Source organism: Jaculus jaculus, chromosome 5, assembly GCF_020740685.1.
Source record: "Jaculus jaculus isolate mJacJac1 chromosome 5, mJacJac1.mat.Y.cur, whole genome shotgun sequence".
NCBI lineage: Eukaryota > Metazoa > Chordata > Mammalia > Rodentia > Dipodidae > Jaculus > Jaculus jaculus.
Window position 1 is genome coordinate 57,291,252 of NC_059106.1, and position 23,621 is coordinate 57,314,872.

A 23,621-nucleotide genomic window follows, 5' to 3' on the forward strand; every position below is an offset into this window, starting at 1 on the left:
GCCTAAGGACCCGGGTTTGAGGTTCGGTTCTCCAGGACCCATGTTAGCCAGATGCACAAGGGGGTGCATGCATCTGGAGTTCGTTTGCAGTGGCTGGAGGCCCTGGTGTGCCCATTCTTTCTCTCTCTCTTCCTCTTTCTCTCTCGGTCTGTCACTCTTAAGTAAATAAAAACAAACAACAAAAATATTTTAAAAAAATGTAAAGAGTGGGCTCTTGGCATTTCTTACTTTTCCACAAACAAGCTGATCATCTAGGGACTTGAATATGATGCCATCATAGCCTGCATGTATGGACAGGGACAACAGAAGGCCCCATGCACATAATGGCTATCACTGAGGACACAGGACAGTAGCTATCTTTTCTAGATAATGAGATTGAAGGTTAGAGCTTATTTTTATTTATTTATTTTTGCTTTTTTGAGGTAGGATTTCACTGTAGTGGTTGATTTCCCCATAGCAGACATGCCACTATTGCACCTGTTGGCTCATTTGGCCTGGCTGGCCAAATATAAGGCTTGCAGTGTCCACTGTTGAGTATCTTCACTCTCTCCCATTGAACTGCACGCAGCATGGCTTTTGCTAGCTTTCTGTCAGCTGGTCTACATGGAGGAGGTTTTCAGCTCAGCTCCAGCAGGATTTCTCAGTGACCTTGTAACCCAAGTACGTGGAGTCTTCAGCAATAGGATCTCACCATCTATTCCTGGTGGGAAACCAGGGGCCTCAGCAATAGCCTGTAATGTTTTGTGGGCATCAGGGACCTCTCTAGCCAACAACTCCTATCTCTGCCTCCCAAGTGCTGGGATTAAAGGTGTGGGCCACCGTGCCCAGTTCCCTTTTTTTTTTTTTTTTAAATTAATCCCAGCATCCAGGAGGCAGAAGTAGGAGGACTGCCATGAGTTCAAGGCCACCCTGAGACTAATTCCAGTTCAGCCTCGTCTACAGTGAGATCCTACCTTGAAAAAAAATCACAACAATATTTTTTTGCCAGGTGTGGTGGCACATGTCTTGAAATATTTTATTTTTATTTATTCACTGGAGAGAAACAGGCAGAGATAGAGAATATGTATGTCAGGGCCTCCAGCTGCTGCAGACGCACTCCAGACAACATGCATTGCCTTGTATATCTGGCGGATTCTGGGGAACCAAACCTGGATCCTTTAAGAGCCTTAACCACTAAGTCATCTCTCCAGCCTGGCACACACCTTTAATCCCAGCACTCTGGAGATAGGTTGGAGGATTGCAAATTGTTCGAATACATTCTGAGACTACATAGTAAATTCCGGGTCAGCCTGGGATAGAGGGAGACCCGTCCTCGAAAGACCAAATTGTTTGTTTATTTATTTATTTATTTTTAATTTTTTATTTATTTATTGGAGAGCGACAGACACAGAGAGAAAGACAGATAGAGGGAGAGAGAGAGAATGGGCGCGCCAGGGCTTCCAGCCTCTGCAAACGAACTCCAGACGCGTGCACCCCCTTGTGCATCTGGCTAACGTGGGACCTGGGGAACCGAGCCTCGAACCAGGGTCCTTAGGCTTCACAGGCAAGCGCTTAACCGCTAAGCCATTTCTCCAGCCCTGTTTGTTTATTTTTATTTATTTGAGAGCTTCAGAGAGAGAGAGAAAGAGGCAGAAGGCGAGAGAAAGAATGGGCGCGCCAGGGTTTCCAGCCACTGCAAACGAACTTCAGATGCGTGCGCCCCCTTGTGCATCTGGCTAACGTGGGTCCTGGGGAACTGAGCCTCAAACGGGGTCCTTAGGCTTCACAGGCAAGCGCTTAACTGCTAAGCCATCAATCCACCCCCCCACCCCCCAAATTTTTTCTAGCCGGGTGTGGTGGCACATGCCTTTAATACCAGCACTTGGGAGGCAGAGGTAGGAAGATTGCCATGAGTTCCAGGCCACCCTGAGACTACATAGTGAATTCCAGGACAGCCTGGTCTGGAGAGAGACACTACCTTGAAAAACCAAAAACAAAAGAGAGTCTCATGTATCCCAGGCAGGCTTTTAAGTCGCTACTGAAGCAGAGGATCACCTTGAATTGGGCATGTGGGAGATACTTGGCTCTTTCTATAAACTGATGAATCCCGCTAACCTGGGAAGTGGAGCAGAGTATCTGTGGGTCTAGAATTAGGGAACGTCTCATGGTGCACTTAAGCTTCTAGAGGAGGCGACATTTACCCCAGACTTTGTTCACTTGCCTTAAAGCGCTGTGGTCCTTGCCCTCAAGGTTCAACACAGTCTTTTTCTCCCCCTAAGGTAGGATCTTACTCTAGCCCAGGTTGCCCTGGAATTAGTCTCAGGCTCACAGCAATCATCCTACCTCAGCCTCCCGAGTGCTGAAATTAAAGGCCACTTTGTTCTTTTTAGAACCACTTTTTCCTAACTGTCCTGGGGTGATTAAGTGTAATTTACCCTCTTTCTCAGAGTCAAAGAATCAGACCCAGAAGCTCTGAGGGTAGCGCTCAGGTGTTTTTGACATCGTTAAAGCTAGGTGAATGGGGGAGATTAGGGGTGTGTGTGTGTATGTGGACTGTGGGGGAACCAGCATGGATAATGGTGTGTGTGTGTTGTGGAGGCAACAGCCAGGATAACGGCCTTGGACGCCTAAGCAACCATCAGGCACTGGGGATGCGGTTCTAGGTGGAGATCCAGAGGTTTGTTAAAAGCTTGGCGCCTGGCACCCAGGAGCGCCCCGTACATCCTTCCGAACACGCGGGCTCCTAACAGACAAGCCGCCCCAGAGGAAGGACGGCGCCAGGAAGAAGAAAAGAGGTTACGTCTAAGGAGATGAAAACTTTCCTAAAAGTTTCCTGAGGAGGTGGCTGCAGCGGGAACTGCGGCTGTACCCCGGGGCTGCGGCGCAGGAGAGGGCCCGAGGCGCCGCGCCCGGGCGCCTCCCGAGGCGGGCGGGGAGGCATGAGGTCACCTGGCCTTCCACCAGCCGCAGCTGCGGTGCCGCGGAGGGAGGCGGTGTCAGGCTCCGGCTCGCGGGGGACTTTCCCTCCCGCCCCTCGGAGAGGCGCGGCCCCGAAGCACGCCCTCGGCCTGCGCTCGGGAGCTTAGGCCACGCCCCCCGGCGACTTCCAGGCTCCGGAGTGGTCCTTCCAGCCAATCCGAGGCCACGCCTCCGAATTCGGCCGTCCTATCTATTTCTCCCGCGGCGCCCGAGCGATGACCACGCCCCCCCGAGCCACGCCCCCACCAGACCACGCCCCCATGGCTCCGCCCCGCGGTTTGAATCGGCTCCAGCTGCGGCCGCTTGGGAGTCGCGCGCGGGGCGTGGGGCGGTGTGCAGGATCCGAGGTCGCGGAGCAGCTCGACGCCAGGACCGTCCAGCGAGCGCCAGGCGGCGGCGGCGGCAGCGGGAGTCCCCAGCCACAGCCATCACCCCCTCGGGAGCGCAAGCCGCAGCCGTTCGTCCGCGGAGCTCCTCCGAGCCGGCCATGGCGTTGTCGATGCCGCTCAACGGGCTGAAGGAGGAGGACAAAGAGCCCCTCATAGAGCTCTTCGTCAAGGTGAGCGCTCGCCCGCCGCCGGCCCCCAAACTGCCCTCCCCGCCTCTCCTCCGCGCGGGCTCCCGCGTCCCCGACCCCCATTGTCTTCGGGACGCCCGCTCCTTCCCGCCTCGCCTCCCCCAGGGCCCTTGGGCCACGGGGGACCGGGCGGGGACGCGGGCCGTCCCGGCACAAAGCCCTAGAACGGGCGTCGTCCCACGCGCGCGTCGTCCCGGCGGATTTCCAGACCCCGCGGCCCTAGCCGCGTGGGACCTGTCACCCGACCACACCCCACCCCGGCCACCGAGCCCCAGCCTCGAGCCAGCGGTCAGATGATTCACTGAACTTACTTGATCGCCCCGCCACTGTGCAAAAGGAAACTTAAAAGAAACCGGGAGTCGGGCTTGGTGGCGCACGCGGGTAAAATCCCGGCCCTATGGAGGTGGAGGCTGGAGGATAGGATGGGAGAGCGGTTTTCCAGGCTAGTCTTGGAGACATACGGAGTTCTGGGCTAGCCTGAGATACATGAGGACTTCCATCTCTGCCTTTCACTCCGCGAGGATGGGAGAGGGGATTAAGCCCGGTGTGAAGGGGCTCCTAGCACTTAAGAGGTTGAGACAGAAGGATTGCCTCGAGTTCGAGACCAGCCTGAGTTAAGTAATAAGTACCAGGCTAGTCTTGTTTACAGATGTGAGACCCTGCCTCAAGAAAAAAAATGCCAAAAGGGTGTGGTGGGGAAGAAAAGAAAAAAAAAAAAAACCCTAAGGACAGATGATGTCCCAAAACCTCCGGTAAAGACCTGAGATTCCCAGCTTGGGTTTTCCTGTTGTGGGTATTTTGCCACCATCTGGTTTTCTTGTTTCTCAAGCGCTGGGTGTTTCGCATGATGCAACCTTTTGGCTGCTCCCGTCGGTGTTACCGCCTGGGGAAAGATTGTGTGTGTCCTTTTGTTTTAAAAGAAAAGTTGATGGGAGAAAGATTTCATAGCTTGATATTTGGGCTTTAAAGAGTGGATTTCCCTCACCCCACTTCGAAGAAGTTATAACTTGGAACTGCCTTGAGAGACTTACTCTTCCTGTCTCTCCGTGTTTTGTTTTGTTTTCCACCCCTTTAGCGTTTATCCAAGGGAGAGAGAAGTTACAAACATCTGGGGTTTTCTACTGGTCCTGAAACTTCTTTTAAAATCTTTGCGATTCTGTCGGCTACTTAAGAAGCCAGGCTCATTTTGAGATAGGCAACATAGTCTAGAGTTAATAAGAATCGAGATCTATATTCTCTTTTTCCTACTTTTATTTTTTGTTTTTAGAGGTAGGGTTTCATTCTGGCTCAGGTTGACCTGGAATTCACTATGTAGTCTCAGGGTGGCCTCAAACTCATCCTCCTAACTGCCTCTCAAGTGCTGGGATCAAAGAAGGCATGTGCCACCACACCCAGCCCTTTTATTTTTTAGAGCAGAAAGCATCGAAGTTTTTTTTTTTTTTTTTTTTTTTTTTTTTGTGGTTTTTCGAGGTAGCTTCTCACTCTAGCTCAGGCTGACCTGGAATTTGCTATCTAGTCTCAGGGTGGCCTCAAGCTGTCAGTCATCCTCCTACCTTTCCCTCCCAAGTGCTGGGATTAAAGGCATGCGCCACCATGCATTTTTTTTTTTTTTTTTTTTGCTCCAGGTTGTCCTTGAAGTCACTACCTCTGCCTGGCTCCTCCTCTTTCTTCTTTTCTTCCCCTTTTCTTTTTTTTTAAATTTTTTTGTTTATTTTTATTTATTTATTTGAGAGTGACAGGCATAGAGAGAAAGAGGCAGAGAGAGAGAGAGAATGGGCGTGCCAGGGCCTTCAGCCACTGCAAACGAACTCCAGATGCGTGCGCCCTCTTGTGCATCTGGCTAACGTGGGTCCTGGGGAGTTGAGCCTTGAACTGGGCAATTTAGGCTTCACAGGCAAGCGCTTAACTGCTAAGCCATCTCTCCAGCCCTTAAACAAATTTTTTTTTGTTTATTTTTATTTATTTAAGAGCAACAGGCATAGAGAGAAAACCTTTTCTTTATTTTGAGACAGGGTATCATATTAGCCCAGACAATCCTGGAATTTACTATGCAGTCCAGGCTGGTTTCCAACAGCTGGTGACCTTCCTGCTTCATCCTCTCAAGTGGGATTACAGACATGAACCACCATGCCAAATAGGAAGAAATTTTGATTCCCCAAATACCCATGTAAAGTCAGATGCACAAAATGGCTCATGCATCTGGAGTTCATTTGCAGTGGCTAGAGTCCCTGACCTGCTCATATTCTCTCTCTTTTCTGAAATAAATAAAATAAAAACTTGGGCTAGAAAGATGGCTTAGTGGTTTAGGTGCTTGCTTGCAAAGCCTGCCAGCCTGGGTTTGATTTCCTAGTACTCATGTAAAGCCAGATGTACAAAGTTGTGTATGCATCTGGAATTAGTTTGCAGTGGCTAGAGGCCCTGGTGCACCCATTTTCTTTCTCTTATCTCTCTGCTTACAAATAAAAAAGATTAAAAAAATTAAAAGCAAACAGTGGTGAAACTTGAGAAGCATTATTAAACTTAGAATTACATACAGAAACCATCAATTATGACCTTAATCAATGTTGTGTTAAAGATTTCAGACAAAAAAAAACCAAAAACCAAAAAACAACAACTAGAAAGGGGGCCAGAGATATAGCTCAGTGTTAGAACAGGTAGTTGCCCAGCATAGGCAAGGCCCTGGATTTGATTCCTTGCAAATCACCTCCCCCCCACACACACCGCGTACAATTAGAGAGGACATAATCCATGCCCAATGCCCTGCTCACTGTTGATTTAATGCTTCCCTTGAAAGGAGAAAGGGTGTGGTACAGTTTCCCAAAGCTGAGTCAGTTGCATACCCCGTCCCACTTTTCCATATTTGTGTTGTGAACCACCTGAAGTCACTGCCTCACCAGACGTGGAAGCAGTGAGGCAGGATCCAGTCATTCAGCCCTGTGTTCACTGGCTGGGTTCTTCTAGACAACTTGTTTTCCTTGTCCAAGTCTTACTTTTGTCATTTGTGAAATGAGAAGTGAAAAAAAATTTTTTTTTTTGGTTTTTCTCTCCTGGGATTCAACATAGTCAACTTTGTAGAGATGCAGACTGGGTTAGTTGTTTGAAAGAGGGGAAAATGACAGGTAAAATGCAGTAAAGGACATTTTTGATAAAACCTGTGTGTGTGTGAAATGCAAATGGGGGAAAGACCCTTGTAAATAGTTATTTTGAAAGCAGTGAGGGCGGAGCCTATAGTCATCTGGAGTGGTGTGTGCTAAGCAGTGTCAATCGTTCTGCCTACAAGTATCTTGACTTTATAGCAGAAAACTTATTTTAGTTTTTTTAATTTTGTTTCTCGAGGTAGGGTCTCACTCTAGCCCTGGCTGATCTGGAATTTATGTAGTCTCAGGGTGGCCTCTGACTCATTGCAATCTTCCTACCTCTGCCTGCAAGTGCTGGGATTAAATGCGTGCGTCACCACACACAGTTTATTTTAGTTCTTGATATAAGGTCTCACAGGCTGTTTTGAACTAACTTTCTTTTTTTCAAGGTAGGGTCTCACTCAGGCTCAGGCTGACCTGGAATTCACTATGTAGTCTCAGGGTGGCCTCGAACTTGTGGCAATGCTCCTGCCTTTGCCTCCCAAGTGCTGTGATTTAAGGCATGTGCCAGCATGCCTGGCCTTTCTTTCACTTAAAAAAAAATATTTTATATTTATTTATTTGACAGAGAGAGAGAGAGAAAGAAGTAGATAGAGAAGGGATGGGCGTGCCAGGGCCTCTAGCTACTGCAGACACATGCCACCTTGTGCATCTGGCTTTAGATGGGGCCTGGGGAATCAGACCTGGGTCCTTTGGCTTTGCAGGCAAGTGCCTTAACCACTAAGCCATCTCTCTCCAGCCCTCTTTTTTTGAGGTAGGATCTCTCTGTAGCCCAGGCTGACCTAGAATACCATAGACTAGTTTCAAACTCATGGTGATCCTCCTACCTCAGCCACCCACATGTTGGGATTATAGGCATGAGCCTCTACATGTGGTTGAATATTTTTGTATTGTGTGGAGTATGTAGTGGACTGTATGATGTGTGGTGTATGCACATATGTGTGTGTGGAGACAGGAGAGCAGTGGTATGTGTTATCTTTGGCTCATCCATGTATCTCTTCCCTTGAGGCAGGGTCTCTTTCAGCCTGGAGCTTCTGTCCTGACATCAGCAAGCCCCAGGGATTCTCTGGTCTTTGTCCCCTTTTCCTACTTGGGGTTATAGAGGTGTGAGTGGCCACGTTAAAGTTTTTTTCCTTTTTCAAGGTAGGATCTTACTCTAGCCCAGGCTGACCTGGAATTCACTATGTAGTCTCAGGATAGCCTCAAACTCAAAAAAAAGATCCTCCTACCTCTGCCTCCCAAGTTCTGGGACTAAAGGCGTGGGCCACTGCACCTGGCCTTAGTCCAGTTTTTGGCATGGGTGTTGCGGGGGGCGGTCAAACTTGTCTGTGGACTGAGAGGCCCTCATACATAAGCAGCGAGTTCTCTTAACCCCGCTGAGCCATGTGTCCAGCCCCAAACCTTTTTTTTTTTTTTTTTTCCTCGAGGTAGGGTCTCACTGTAGCCCAGGTTGACCTGGAATTCACTCTGTAGTCTCAGGGTGGCCTCAAACTCATGGCAATCCTACCTCTGCCTCCCAAGTGCTGGGATTAAAGACGGGCACCACTGTGCCAGGCTCCCCAAAACTTTTTTTAAAAAACAAAACAAAACAAAAAAGAATACTCAACTTATTGCATGTTTATGGCATAAGAATATTAGACCGGGCTGGAGAGATGGCTTAGCGGTTAAGCGCTTGCCTGTGAAGCCTAAGGACCCCGGTTCGAGGCTCGGTTCCCCAGGTCCCACGTTAGCCAGATGCACAAGGGGGCGCACGCGTCTGGAGTTCGTTTGCAGAGGCTGGAAGCCCTGGCGCGCCCAATTCTCTCTCTCTCCCTCTCTGTCTTTCTCTCTGTGTCTGTCGCTCTCAAATAAATAAATTAAAAATTAAAAAAAAAAAGAAAAGAATATTAGACTGTGTAGAAGCAAAATTGCTGTTTATATTTGAGGTACAAAGTATGTGGATAAATAAGGTTTTTAAATTTATTTTTCTGTGCTGAGTATTGAACCTTCAGCTTTAGGCATGTTAGGCAAATAGTCTACCACTGTTTCCCTGGCCCTGGAAAGTAGAAATTTGATGGTTAGAGGTATAATAAGATATTGACCTATCTAGGGCTGAGCTCTTTATTTAAGAGAAATAGGCTAGGTCCTTTTCACTTAGTGTGAGTAGACTCCCAGCTGCATTTCCATCCTTTGGATATTATTTTTGGAGTTGTCTGGCTGTGAGCTTTCACTCCCCATTATCTACATATTAGCAGCTCCTTATTTTTTTTTCCTGTCTGCCCCCATCATCTATAGGGTAGCAACCTTTCACTTAGGGAATTAACTTTTTAACATTTTTATTTATTTTATTTTGAGAGAGCGAGAAAGAGGCAGACAAGAGAGAGAGAATGGCTATGCCAGGGCCTCTAGCCACTGCAAACAACACATGCATGTGCCACCTTGTGTATCTGGCTTATGTGGCTACTGGGGAATTGAACCTCATTCGCAAGCAAGTGCCTTAACCACTAAGCCATCTCTCCAGCCAAAGAATGACCTTGAACTTCTGATTCTCCTTTCTCTACCTCCCCAGCACTGGGATTACAGACATGTATCATCATGCCAGGTTTATGCAGTCTTGGGATTAAACCCATGGGGTGCCTGTATGCTTTATGAGGTATATCTCAAGCCCTTTTATTTATTTATTTGTGCGGAGAGAAGAGAGAAAGAGAATAGTCATGGTAGGGACTGTTTCCCCTGTAGACAAACTCCGGATACATGATGATTTTGTGTATCTGGCTTTACATGGGTACTGAGGTATTGAACCTGGGCTAGCAGGCTTTGCAAGCAAGTGTCTTTAACTGCTGATCCATCTCTAGCTCTGGAGACCCAGTTTCTAATCCTGTTTGTCCACCTTCTCTTTGTTTTTCCCAAGACACATTATTTAAACCTCTTGGGCTGCATCTGTACAGTTGGAATCTTAATTGGGTAACCTTCTGGGAGGAAAGAAATTAATATATGGAGTATACAATCATCATAGAATGGTGTTAGTTATAGGAAGCAAATAAATGTGAACCGTGTATCACTTTTGTTCTTATAAATATTTATAGTGGGCCCCTTATTAGATAGACTATAAGTTCCTTGAGGGTAGAGACTAGAGTCTCTGGACTTATGATGCACCCAGTGTTTAAATAGAGATTGCTTCCATAACAGCAGTTTGGTGTCAGGGTGTGTTCATCCCTTCTTAGGAATTGGAAGCCACTGTATTATTTATTTTCTGAGACAGGGATTTCTTATGTATTCTACCTGGCCTTGGACAAGCTACATGGCTAAGCTGGCCTCTTGACTTGAAAGGAACCCTCCTGCCTCTGCTGGGATTACAGGCATGTACCAGCACACCCACTTTGGGAAAGCATTTTCCTAGATCCTGATGGTCTGAGTCAGAAACCTTTGCCCTACTTTCTCAAACCTCCAGTCTTGAAAACGCCATGTGATCTTATCTGCCCACCTCTGGTTTTCTCCTTATTTAGTACTTCTAGTCTTTGTCGTGATCTCTTATATTTTCCAAGAAAACAAAGAAGTTCAAAAAATGGATAAATAAATAAAAATAGGGCTAGAGGAATGGCTTAGTGGTTAAGCATTTGCCTGCAAAGCCCAAGGACCTAGGTTCGATTCCCTGGTACCCACATAAGCCAAATGCAAAAGGTGTTTGCAGTGGTTAGAGGCCCTAGCATGCCCATTCTCTCTCTCTCTCTGCCTCTCTGTCTCAAATAAATAAAAACATTTAGAAAATAAAAACATAAAAAAGAGGGTTAGGGTTGTATGTTAAGAGTTCTTGCCCAATATGCTAGAAGCCCTGGGATTGAACCTAGTACCTCAGACAGAATGTCAAGATGGTACGTGCTTGTAGAGTCAAATGGGGCATATGGTAAATTGGAGTAGGAGATGTTGGTAAAGATGGAAGTAGGCGGGCTGGAGAGATGGCTTAGCAGTTAAGCGCTTGCCTGTGAAGCCTAAGGACCCCAGTTCGAGGCTCGATTCCCCAGGATTCATGTAAGCCAGATGCATAAGGTGGCACATGCGTCTGGAGTTGGTTTGCAATGGCTGGAGTCCCTGGCACGCCCATTCTCCCTTTGTCTGCCTCTCTGTCTGTGTCACTCTTAAATAAATAAATAAATTAATTAATTAAAAAACAAGATGGAAGTAGGCTTGAATTTGGAAGTAGTCAAGAAAGGGTGAGTTTAGATATAATTTTGTAAACTTCCCAAGGCGGGCAACAGATGCATACCTCTGAAGGAGGGAGGAAGCCTTGTAATCCATAGTTCCAGGGAGACAGTGATGTTAAAGTTGAGCGTGCATCCTACAGCGGCACTTAGTTTTTGTTAATTGTATTTCCACAGCCTCATTTGTTTCCCTTAGTTAAAATTTCTTATTATTATTGACAACTTCCATAATTATAGACAATCCACCGTGAAAATTCCCTCCCCACCATTTTCCCCTTCACAACTCCACTCTCCACATCATATCCCCTCCCCCCCTCAGTCTCTCTTTTATTTTGATGTTATCATCATCCTCCTATTGTGGTGGTCTTATAAATGCCAGGCACTGCAAGGTCATGGATATCCAGGCCATTTTGTGCCGGGAAGAGTGCACTGTATCCCTTAGTTTTTCTTTCTAGTGTTTGGCCTGCTGTGTGCTCAGCTTCCTAGTGGCATTTAAGGTTTACTTGGATCCAGCTGCCAGTGTGAAGTGGGAGTTCTTTTTGTGGATTTTCAAGGGCAGACTTCAACATTTCACACAGAACGAATGAAGAAGTTTCTATAGAGAGTGCTGCTGGGATAACTGAACAAGAACTAACCCACCATGAACAGCTGGTGTCTTGTGTGGGTTGGTTTGGTGGTTATCGGAAGTTTTAGGAAGGAGCTGGAAATGTGTGCTGCTTGCTTTTTGTCCGAGTTGTTTCTGAAAACCTAACAGTGCTACTTTTGGCAAAGTCCAAGGTGATTTTGGTTGAATCTGAAATTCTGGAAGATGCTCAGAATGGGGAAGAGATGGAGGCCCAGAGCCAAGGGCATGGAGCACAGGAGAGGCCTGGCTATGAGCTGAGGAAGGGTGGGGTCTGGTTGTCACCAACAGTCAAGTTGGTTTGGAAGGGCACTTACTGGGGTGCCTAGTAGCCAGTAAAAGGATGGTGAGCAAGACTTCCCATTTCCTGCTTCACCAGAGCAGCGTGGCTTCTGCTGTCTCCTGAATAGGGAACTAGTGAGTCTGTGAAAGGGAAATGAGTTAGGCTGGATGGGAAATGTGAGTAAGGTATGAGTTAAAATCAAGTAGGGAGAGAGCCAGGGTGGGCTTGCTCATCTTAAAGGCATACTTGTAGAGTGTGGAAAAAGACAATGGAAAGATAATTTCTGAAGGAAAATAACATTTAGGTCATGATTACAAATTCAGTATGTTTTCACACAATCTAAATTTAATTCAGAGCATTGGTTTGTGGCTTTCTCAGGAGCATTCAATCCTATTGATGTTTCACTCTAGCCCAGGCTGACCTGGAATTTATTATGTAGTCTCAGGGTGGCCTTGAACTCAAGCAGTCCTTCTAACTCTGCCTCCCAAGTGCTGGGATTAAAGGCATGCGCCACGACACTCAGCCTTTATTTATTTTTAGGGGGAAAGCGAGGGGGAGAATGGATGTGCCAGGGCCTCCCGTCACTGCAAATGAACTCCAGACACATGCACCACTTTGTGCATCTGGCTTACATGGGTCCTGGGGAATAGAACCTGAGTCCTTTGGATTTGCAGGAAAGCGCCTTAACTGTTAAGCCGTCTCTCCATTCCTCTTGTGGTCTTTTGAACACTTAGCTCTGGTCCCTCACTGTTCAATACCAATTTTTAGTAGAAGAATAGCAATTAAGCTCCCCTTTTCTTCACCTTGAAACTCAAATACAGTGTATAAATCTGCTAGAAGTAAGTTTTCTTTCTTTCTTTTCTTTTCTTTTTTTTTGTTTTCCTTTTTTGAGGTAGGGTCTCATTCTCTAGCCCAGGTTGACCTGGAATTCAGTATGTAGTCTCAGAGTAGCCTCAAACTCACAGCAATCTTCCTACCTCTGCCTCCCAAATGCTGGGAGTAAAGGTGTGCAACCCATGCCCAGATTTTTTTCTCTCTCTCTGTAATAAAATTGATTTCTACCTTTATAGTGAACCAACTTTTAAATTTTTCTATTTATTTATTTAGCTATTAGAAAGAGGGAGAGAGGCCTTTAGCCAGTGCAGGTGAACTCCAGACACATGTGCCACCATGTGCATCTGGTTTATGTGGGTTCTAGGGAATCAAACCTGGATTTGAAGGCAAGTGCCTTACTGCTAAGCCATCTCTCCATTCCCCAATTTGTTTTTATGAAATGTATTTAGTTCTCATTGTAATAGACTTATAAAGGTGTCAATCACCTGTTACAACACATTCCACTACCACTGCACAGGGTAGTTATTTACTTGCATGTGTGGGAGAAGAAGAAAAGAGAATGTGAGCAAACATCGGAAACACAAAACTAAGTAGCTAGGAGCTGAGGTAGTGCTCTACATGTTTCCCTTGGCAATAATCCTTAACTTGATTTTGAAGGTAAGAGACCAGATGATAGGTTATTCTAGTGAACAGTCATTAAAAACTAAAGAGGTGGGTTGGAGAAATGGCTTAGTAGTTAAGGTGTTTGCCTTCAAAGCCTAACGACCCAGGTTCAACTCCCCAGGACCCACATAAGCCAGATGCACATGGTGGCACATGTGTCTGGAGTTCATTTGCAGTGGCTGGAGGCCCTGGAGAGCCCATTCTCAATCTGTCTCTCTCAAAACAAACAAAAACTAAAGAGAAACCAAGTTAGGTTTTTGTACCGCTTAGGGAAACTGGGATAGTGGTAGCTGTAAGATCTGACTGCACACGCTAATTGGGGGCAGGGAGAGAGGGTAGTTTTACTTGAGTTAAATTTTGGCCTTAAAGCTGGGTGTGGTGGCACATTCCTTTAATCTCAGCACTCAGGAAGGTGAGATAGGATTTCAGTAAGTTTGAGGCCAGCCTGGGCTACAGAGTGAGTTTCAGGTCAGCATGGGCTAGAATGAGACCCTGCTTTGAAGAAACAAAACAAAACAAAAAAACCCAAAACTGTAGGGCTGGAGGGATGGCTTAGTGGTTAAGGCGTTTACCTGCAAAGCCAAAGGACCCAGATTCGATTCCCCAGGACCCATGTTAACCAGATGCATAAGGGGGCACATGCATCTGGAGTGGCTGGAGGCCCTGGCAAGCCCATTCTCTCTCTTTCCCTCTCTTTCTCTGTCAAATAAATAAATAAGTAAATATTTTAAAAAAGTAGTTCCCTATTGTTTAATGTTCTAGGTTGTAACATAGCTAGCCAAATAAACCCAAATTTTCCTTAAAGATGACTGCTTGTTGAGTCTTCTGAAAACTGTTGGTAGCCATAGTAACACAGATGTTAGAAGTTTGTAGTCGATGGGGTTCTCAATTATATGCCCTTATCTTTTTCAAAAATATTCAAGAATCATGGGTGAGAATTTATGGGTAATGGTTTTCTTTTTTTAATTTTTATTTATTTGAGAGAGGGAAGGGGGGAGGGAGGGAGGGAAAGAAGAAGGGAGGGAGAGAATGAGAATATGGGTGTGCCAGGGCCTTCAGCTGCTGCAAATGAACTCCAGACTCATGTTCCACTTTGTGCCTCTGGCTTACATGGGTCCTGGGGAATCAAACCTGGGTCTTTGCTTTTGCAGGGAGGTGCTTAAACTGCTAAGCCATCTATCTCTCCATCCCTCATTGTCTTTTTTAAATGAGAACACAGTGAAAAATAAGGCCCAACTGATATGTAACATGTATTGAATTGATTAAAGAAAAGTTATTTAGCCTTTCTTAAATTTTATTTTTGCTTATTTATTTATTTATTTGGAGCGACAGACACAGAGAGAAAGACAGATAGAGGGAGAGAGAGAGAATGGGCGCGCCAGGGCTTCCAGCCTCTGCAAACGAACTCCAGACGCGTGCACCCCCTTGTGCATCTTAGCCTTTCTTTATAAAAGAAACTTCAATTGTGTCTATATTTATCTTCCTCAGAGCACTAAAGCACATTTGCCCTGTTTGTCTTTGCGGGAAGAAAGCAAGGTTTTATGTTGGGGAATGTGCAACATACAATTGCTCAAATAATAGATATTGATTTAATGGTGTGAAGGTAGGATCTCCCTTTGTGTTCGCTAGGAGAAATCAGTTCTAAAATCTAAGCTATGGTTTAAAATTCATTTCTCCCTGGGAAGAGGGAAGGAGGTGTGAGAGGGAGGGAGGTGTGCCCATTGTATAGTTGGAGGCTGTGAGATACAATCTTCGCTTAGGAACCTTTGAGCACAGTGCTGGAATCATCACAGGCAAATTGCGATTGTGTGCTTTCCAGGCACCAAGTGCTAGAGAAAGGTGAATAAGGAACAGGCTTCGAGTGTTCCCGGAGGGCCTCTTGCCATTGCAAGTGAACATCAGACACTTGTTCTTGCATCTGGCTTATGTGGGTGGCTTGGGAATTGAACCTGGGCTGGCAGGCTTTCTTAGCAGGCACTTTTAATCACTGAGATAGATAATTTATTTTTATTTTTATTTTCCTTTCTGGGGGTTGGGTGGTGGTGGGAGGGGGTGGGAGGCAGATAATGTTTTGATAGAATAGTTATTTGTTACATAAAATTCTTTTAAATCATTCCTTTAAAAAAATATTTATTTAAGAGAGAGAGAAAGGCAGAGAGAGGGAGAGGAGAGAATGAGCGTGCCAGGGCCTCAAGCCAATGCAGACAAACTCCAAATACATGCGCCCCCCCTTGTGCATCTGGTTTACGTGGGTCCTGGAGAATTGAACCAGGATCCTTTGGCTTTGCAGGCAAACACCTTAACTGCTAAGACATATCTCCAGCCCTAATCATTTCTTTTTAAAATTTATTTTATTTATTTGAGAGAGAAAGAGGGAGAGAGAGAGGCAGATAGAGAGAATGGGTGTGCCAGGGCTTTCAACCACTGCAAATGAACTCCAGACACATGTGCAACCTTGTGCATCTGGCTTACATGGGTCCTGGGGAATCCAACCTGGGTCCTTTGACTTGGCATGCAAACATCTTAACCGCTAAGCCATCCTTCCAGCCCTGTTACAAAAAATTCTTTTGAGAACTAACATAATTGATAGAGTAAACCAATGTAATTTGGAAAACAAAAATGCATTATAGAGTTGGCTTTCTGAATACACAATTGTGGCTTATAGTGAGTATTGCTCTGTTATGAATGTTTAAGAAAACATAAAAAGCCTCCTTGTTTTCCAGAGCTCACAGGGTAGTTAGATGGTAAGCCAGTGAGCCATGGTTGACGACAGTGGTCAGGTTCCTAGTGCCATCTTTCCTGTCTATATTACAGAGCATGGAAGTTCAGGTCTGTAATCCCAGCATTCCTGAGGCTGAGGCTGGAGGATTAGTTTAAGGCTAGCCTGGCCTACAAAGTGTGGCAGTCTGAAAAACAAAACAAAACAACAACAAAAATGAGCTGGGCATGGTTGTACACACAATCCCAGTACTCAGGGTCCTGAAGCTGGAATATCTTGAGTACTCGGCCAAAGACTCCGTCTCAAAAAGCAAAAATGAAAAAACAAAAAAGCCCCAAACAAAAACCCCAAGTCAGCTTTGTGGTGCACACCTGTAGTCCTAACGTGTGGGAAGTGGAGACAGGATCAGGAATTCACGGTCATCCCTCCTCAGCTACTTAGTGGGGATATATGAGACCCTGTTTCAAAAACAAAAATAAAGGACAATAGCAACAGGAAAAACAAAACACAAGGTCCAGCTGAATTAAGAGTTTAGGAAGTGATTTGCATGCGGCTTGTCCTCAATCTCAAAGCTGTCCTCCTATCTCTGCTCTGAGGGCTGGAATTAAAGGTAGGAGCCGCCACACTTGGCCACTGATGCTTTAGTGGTGTAATATTGCCTTGTCAGTGTCAACTTTTTTTCTCAGAAGCACTCCATTTACTTTTTCTTTTCTCTTTTTTAAAAGATATTTATTTACTTGAGGGACAGAGGGAGAGAGAGAGGAAGAAGCAGATAGAATAGGCTTGCCAGGGCTTCTAGCCACTTCAAAAGAACTCCAGATGCATGTGCCACCTTATGCACCTGGCTTATGTGAACACTGGGAGATGGAACACGAGTCCTTAAGCTTCGTAGGCAAATGTCTTAACTGCCAAGCCATCTCTCCTCCATTTCCTTTTTAAATTTTTTTTTTATTTTTGGTTTTTCGAGGTAGGGTCTCACTCTAGCCCAGGCTGACCGGAATTAACTGTGTAGTCCCAGGGTGGCCTTGAACTCACGGCGATCCTCCTACCTCTGCCTCCCGAGTGCTGGGATTAAAGACGTGCGCCACCACGCCCAGCTTCAAGCTTTAACTTTTATTTTAATTAATTAATTTATTTTTGGTTTTAGAGGTGGGGTCTCACTCTAGTTCAAGCTGACCTGGAATTCACTATGTAGTCTCAGGGTGGCCTTGAACTCATGATGATCTTCCTACCTCTGCCTCCCGAGTGCTCGGACTAAAGGTGTGTGCCACCACGCCTGGCTTTTATTTTATTTTATTTATTTTATTTTATTATCATTCAAAAATAAGTATTAATTCAATCACTACTGGTGTACTAGAGGAACATGACCAATATAAATACCTGCAAATAAAGGTACATTTAGTTTTTGTTTTCCTACTTGCATCCTTTTTTCTGCTTCATTTCTCTTATTTCTGCATCTAAAATTTCCAGTTAATAAGAACAAAAGAAATATAACCTTTGTGTTTTTTTCTATTACTAGAAAAGACTATAATTTTGTAGCCATTTAGAACAATGTCAGCTAATAATTTGTTGTGAATAGCCTTTAGTATGTTAAAAGATGTTCCTTATGTTCCAGTCAGCTTTATGCTGCTGAGATGAACTTCCAAACCATGCACACTTCAAAGGAGAAACTTAATTTGTTGGTATTTTGCAGATAGATAGGAAGTTCCATAATTGGGGAAGAAGTTGGCCTCTGTTCACAGGTCCATGCATAGAGAGGAAAGAAGTGATCAGCATCATAACAAAGCACACCTATGATCCACCCACAGTGACATCAAATTACAAGCTGGAATAACACTTCTGAATCTACTGGGAGGTATCCAATCAAACTACTATGTTCTGCCCTGAGCACAATAGACTTATAGACATCTACATTGTAAATTGTATTCGGTCAAATATTAAAGGTCCCCATCACCTTATCTGATTATTTTAAAAATATCTTATTTATATATTTGGCGGGGGCAGATAGAGAGAGAATGGGTGCGCCAGGGGCTCCAGCCACTGTAAATGAACTGCAGATGCATATGCTACCTTGTGCATCGGCTTTATGTGTGTCCTGAGGAATTGAACCCAGGTCCTTTGGCTTTGCCAGCAAGCGCTTTAACTGTAAGCCATCACGCCAGCTCTCAAGCTTGTTTGTTTAATTTTTAAAAATATTTTGTTTTTATTTATTTATTTGAGAGAGAATGAGTACAGCAGGGCCTTTCAGCTGCTGCAAACAAATTCCATCCAGACGTATGCACTGACTTGTGCATCTGGCTTACGTGTGTCCTGGGGAATCAAACCTGGGTCATTTGGCTTTGCGGGCAAGCACCTTAACTGCTAAGCCACTCCAGCCCCTTTGAAAACTATTTTTATTTGTAAGCAGGGGGCCAGAGGAAGAAAATGGGCATGCCAGGACCTGTAGCCACTGGAAACAAAGTCCAAATGCTTATGCCACTTTGTGTATATGGCTCTACATGGGTACTGGGGAATCAAACCCAACCCAGGTCCATTAGGCTTTGCAGGCAAGCACCTTAATGACTTAGTCATCCAGTCATAGTCTTCCAGCTTCAACCTGTTCCATTGATCTTTTTCCTCCATGGATCCTTCTTTATTTATGAAAGAGATCCCTTTAAATGTGATTATATATAATTTATTTATTTATTTATTTGAGAGAGAGAGAGAATGGGCACACCAGGGCCTCCAGCCACTGCAAATGAACTCCAGATGCATGCACCCTCCTGTGCATTTTGCTTATGTGGGTCCTGGAGAATCGAACGGGGATCCTTTGGTTTTGTAGGCAAACACCTTAACCACTAACCCATCTCTCCAGCCCCCCCCCCTTTTTTTTTGAGGTAGGGTCTTATCACTCTAGCACAGGCTGATCTGAAATTCACTCTCAGGATCTCAGGGTGGCCTTGAACTCATGGTGATCCTTCTACCTCTCGAGTGCTGGGATCACTCTGTAGTCCCAGGCTGGCCTTGAACTCACAGCTGTCCTACCTCTGCCCCTAGAGTTCTATGATTAAATGATTTCTTCACCACACCCTGCCTAAATGTGATGTTTTAAGAAGGCTTTGGTGGAGCCAGGAGTGGTGGTGCAATCCTTTAATCCCAGCACTCAGGCAGAGGCAAGAGGATCACTGTGTGTTCAAGGCCAGCCTAAGACTTCACAGTGAGATTCAGGTCAGCCTGGGCGAGAGTGAGATCCTACCTTGAAAAATCCATAAAAAGAATAAGGTCTTGCAGTGATGTCGTAATTTGCATCTTACTCTGTTTTCAGCCACAGTTGCCTGCTGTCAGTAACCTGGTTCAGAAGGTTGACGAAAATTGTTACTGAGCAAGGCATTAAAAAAGAATAATATCAGGAGCAAATTCAGGACTCCAGTAATGCACTGAGTTCCTTTCCACTTGCTTTGTGTCGTGCCCTGTTTTCTCTGCAGTCTTTTAGGTAAATACGGAGGGTAGAAAGTAGAATAAATTTAAGCAATTACTCACTAAATCAGTCTTTACTTAAGTGCCTTTTTGGGACCAGGGACTGCTCGAGGCACTGGGGAACAAAGAGTGTGTAGCCCAGAGGGAGCTCCTGCGCTGGGAGGAACACTAACCAACACCGCAGACAGCCAAGTGTTTTCCAGGACCTCTTTGCTTCTAGGAAGATCTGCCACCTGTATAGAGTAATGCTCATTCCCCCTGACTGACTCTCATGTTGCATTTCCCAAATGCATGAGGGAAGAAATACAAGTGTTCTATGCTTAATTGAACAAAGCTTGATCCTGATGGAGTGCTGTGTAACGGTGTTCTGTTTTAACTCATCTGACTGCTGTTGCTCAATGGGATGTTTGCTGAAGGCCTGTGCAGAGCTTGTCCCCACCCCCTTTGCCCAAGCTAGTTCCAGAGGAGGCTGTTGGGAAAAGAAATAAAAGATTACGTGATTAGGCAAAAGCCAGTGGCTATTAAATTCACAGAAATACGCATACAAGAAGCCAGATAAATAGGCTGAGGGCGATGCCAATGGCTGGGCTGTAGCGGTAGCTCACTAGAGCACAGCCAAGCCTGAAACCCTCGGCTCAGCCCCAGAACCACAGGAGGAAGCCACACAAAGCCAAAACAAAAAATCAATGGGAGCAAACCAGTGCACTCATTTCATGTTTGCTCTTTTAGTTTAGTGCCTCAGAGTGACTCTTCTGCTGAAATGAACAGATTTGTTTATTTTTCTTACAAAATAAAAAAAAAAATTGAAGGAGCAGTCACAATAGTATTTTGGCTCTGAGTGTGTGCTTGCTCCACAGCCATTGGGATTAGCACTGTGGCAGTTAACTGTCTTGTTGACTCATCAGAGCCCTGTGTCATAGAGTGGCCTTGTGCTGTGAGGTACTGTCATCTGAGACAAACAGCTGTTGCCATGCTTATCCAAAGCTGGTGGGTATGCTCACAGGAGACCCTCGATGGGCCTGCTAACATTCCCCCAGAGAAGGAGGGGCTGCAGAGGGTTTTTAGACCCTCACCTGAGATTTCAGCCACCTTGTGCCAGATGTATGCAGTGATGCATCAGATCTTGTGGTCTCATGGGGAGATAGAGCAGATAGTGGGGAGGGGAGGGGAGAGGGGCTCCATCTATGCAGCTCTGGGGAGGATGTCATCATTCTGGGATGAGGCTTCTCCATGCTGACTGCTCTGGGGTCTCCACTGTCATGTCAAGCCTCTCTCATGCTCTCTACGGAAGCCTGGCTCATCTGGTTGAACTTTATTTTTAGCCTTTCTTTTTCCCCCACGGTAGGGTTTCAGTGCAGCTCAGGTAGTCTCAGAGTGGCCTTGAACTCACGGCAACCCTACCTCTGCCTCCCAAGTGCTGGCTATGGTTGAACTTCAGGGTTGATGCCCTGCCTAGGAGAGCAAGCGCTTGCCATCTCCCTAGGGAAAGAGTCCACCTCAGATTGCTCATCAGGTTCTTTCTGTCCTTTATTTTTTGGAGGCAGGGTCTCACAGTCAGTGTAGCCTAAGCTGACATTGATCTTACCATCTTCCCACCTCAGCCTCCTGAGCGCTGATGGCATCCATGGAAAACAGATCTAGATTCCCCATCACACTTGCGTTCTCCTGCAGGCACTGATGCCGTGGCCCTCGTTAATACCACAAAGGCCTAGGTTTAACCTTTCAGGTATGCAGTTGAGTTGCATCCTGTGTTTGAATCCTGGTTCTGTGCTTCACTTGCACTATCCTTTGGGTTAATAGTATCTGTCTCTTGGGCTTCAATAAAGATTAAAAGTACTCATGTGTCCGGCGTGGGGGTGCATGCCTTTTAATCCCAGCACCACATTAATCAGAGTTCGTGGCCACCCTGAATTTCAGGTCAGCTTGGGCTACAGTGAGACCCTACCTTGAAAAACAAAACAGAACAAAAACATACAAACAAAAAAAAAAAAAAAAAAAAAGAAAAGAAAAGAAGAAGGAAAAGAGCACTAATATAAAAAAGTGCTTAGAGTCCAACCCATGGTAGGCCTTGCTGATGAGCTGTAATATGCCTGTGGGAATGCAGAGTTAAGATGGTGTTGGCCCATGGTTAAGTTTATGTTTTCAATATCTGTGGTTTCAACTAAGAGACCCATCTGGCTGGCTGGCACTATAATTAGGTGGGGAGCTTGCCGTTCTTCAGAAGACAGGGCTGGTACAGAAAGTACCCAGGTTCAGACTGGGGCTTCTTCCCGAGCTCACTCAGTGACCCTCAGCCCTGCTGAAGCTCACAGGTCACCCTGGACCCTGCCACCGTTGTCTGTCTGCCTCTCAGCTTTTAGGGCTTGTACATAAAGTCTAATATTAGGACAAAATATTTTTCCTTTTTAAAGTCAAAGCACAAAAGATGAGGCTCAGTCTGTGCCATTGCATTTAGTGGTTCTCTAGGAGCACTTGGCAAGCCAGTGCCCCTTAGCCACTGAGCCGTCTCCTCTCCCCAGCCTCGAGAAGTACTTTGAACTCTACAAATGTGGCTTCTGGTGCTACAAAACTCCATTATTTCTTGATTTTTTTAAATGATATTCAGTTATAAAGTTCAAATGCATTCATGTATTAACCGGTATTTATCTGATGAGACAGGGCTTGTTCAGGGTGGTGTGGCCGGAGACTTAACCGTGTTTTCTTATTTTGTGAGGTGTGCGTGTGCAGGCACGCGTGTTCCAGAGCATGTGTGGGGTCAGAGGACAACTTTTTGGTGGTAGTCCTTACCTCTACTACCTTGTGTGACGCAGGGCCTCATTTTGTGTTCACCGCTGAGTAAACCCGACTGAGCTGGTCGCTGAGCTTTTAGGCATTTCTTCTGTCTCCACCTCCCATCTCACGTTGCGCGGGGAGCTCAGAAGCCCTCGCCATCCCCCCAGCTCCTCTAATGCTTTCTTCAAGGGAAGTATAGATATATTTAGGTACGTTAAAGCTTTATCATCCCAGAGGAAGACTTTTGTGTTCTTTTCATTCAGTTTGTAACAGAAGAACCTGAGTATTAAGGTAGTGTAAATTTATAGTTTTTTGGTTTTGGTTTTTTTTTTTTTTTAGACAGAATCTCCTTAAACACCCCAGAACTTGCCAGTCCTTATGAGTGCTTGGATTGCAAGTTTGTGCCATCATGCCTGGCTGTACCTGTTTTATACCTAGTAGCTTTTGGGATAAGGATAGGATTGAAGCTTCCTAACTCATTTATTTCTACACTCTAAGGTTCTTTATTTTATTTATTTATTTGAGAGACAGAAAGAGGCAGAGAGAGAGAGAGAGAGAGAAAGGGGGAGAGAGAGAGAGAGAGAGAGAGATAAGAGAGAAAAAGAGATGAGAGCGAGAACATGCCAGGGCCTCCAGCCACTGCAAATGAACTCCAGATACATGTGCCCCCTTACATGGGTTCTGGAGAATCAAACTGGGATCCTTTGGTTTTGCAGGCAAACACCTTAACCACTAAGCCATCTCTCCAGCCCATCTAGACTCTTAAGATTCTTGCTGCTTTTAAACTTTTCCCCTTATTTCATAATGGGATGCTAATAATGCCTTACAATGTTAACATGGCTGGAATTTATAGGTAATAGAAGGATCATAAAGTGACTTCAGCTTCTCTCAATCTGATTATAAGGTTATAAACTTCTTGAATCTACCTAGCTTACTCCTACCTACAATATAGTAAACTGAAATAAAAAATAAACAGACTTGTTTCTCTGGTAAATCCAGAATAATAGCATTGGATGCTGATTATGGGCTAGACATGTTATAGTTGCCCCCCCCCCTTTTTTTTTTTCAAGGTAAGGTCTCACTCTAGCCCAGGCTGACCTGGAATTTACTGTGGAGTCAGGGTAGCCTCAAACTCACAGCAATCCTCCTACCTCTGCCTCCCAAGTGCTGGGATTAGTACGCCTGGCTATAGTTGCCTTTTAAAAAATATTTTATTTTTTATTTATTGTATAACAGAAAGAGGGAGAGAGAGAGAGAATTGGCACATTGGCATGCCAGGGCCACCAGCCACTGCAAACGAACTCCAGACACATGCACCCCCTTGTGCATCTGGCTAACATGGGTCCTGTGGAATCGAATCTGGGTCCTTTGGCTTTGCAGGCAAATGCCTTAATCGCTAAGCCATGCCTCCAGCCCTATACA

General features: G+C 45.4%; 1 protein-coding gene and 1 non-coding gene across 2 annotated transcripts in view; both read left to right on the forward strand.

The window, feature by feature from the left end:
• The first annotated feature begins 3,323 nt into the window (after positions 1 to 3,323).
• The window catches only part of Clic4 (chloride intracellular channel 4), a 69,916-nt gene continuing 49,618 nt past the window's right edge, over positions 3,324 to 23,621 (forward strand). Inside the window, exon 1 of the mRNA XM_004657506.2 lies at positions 3,324 to 3,517. Within this exon, the coding sequence (XP_004657563.1) occupies positions 3,446 to 3,517 (72 nt within the window). The 5' untranslated portion in view covers positions 3,324 to 3,445. The remainder of the gene's footprint in view (positions 3,518 to 23,621) is intronic.
• On the forward strand, positions 19,237 to 19,335 carry LOC123461262. Its single transcript, XR_006637551.1, has one exon. It is a non-coding gene; the product is annotated as a small nucleolar RNA SNORD16 (small nucleolar RNA).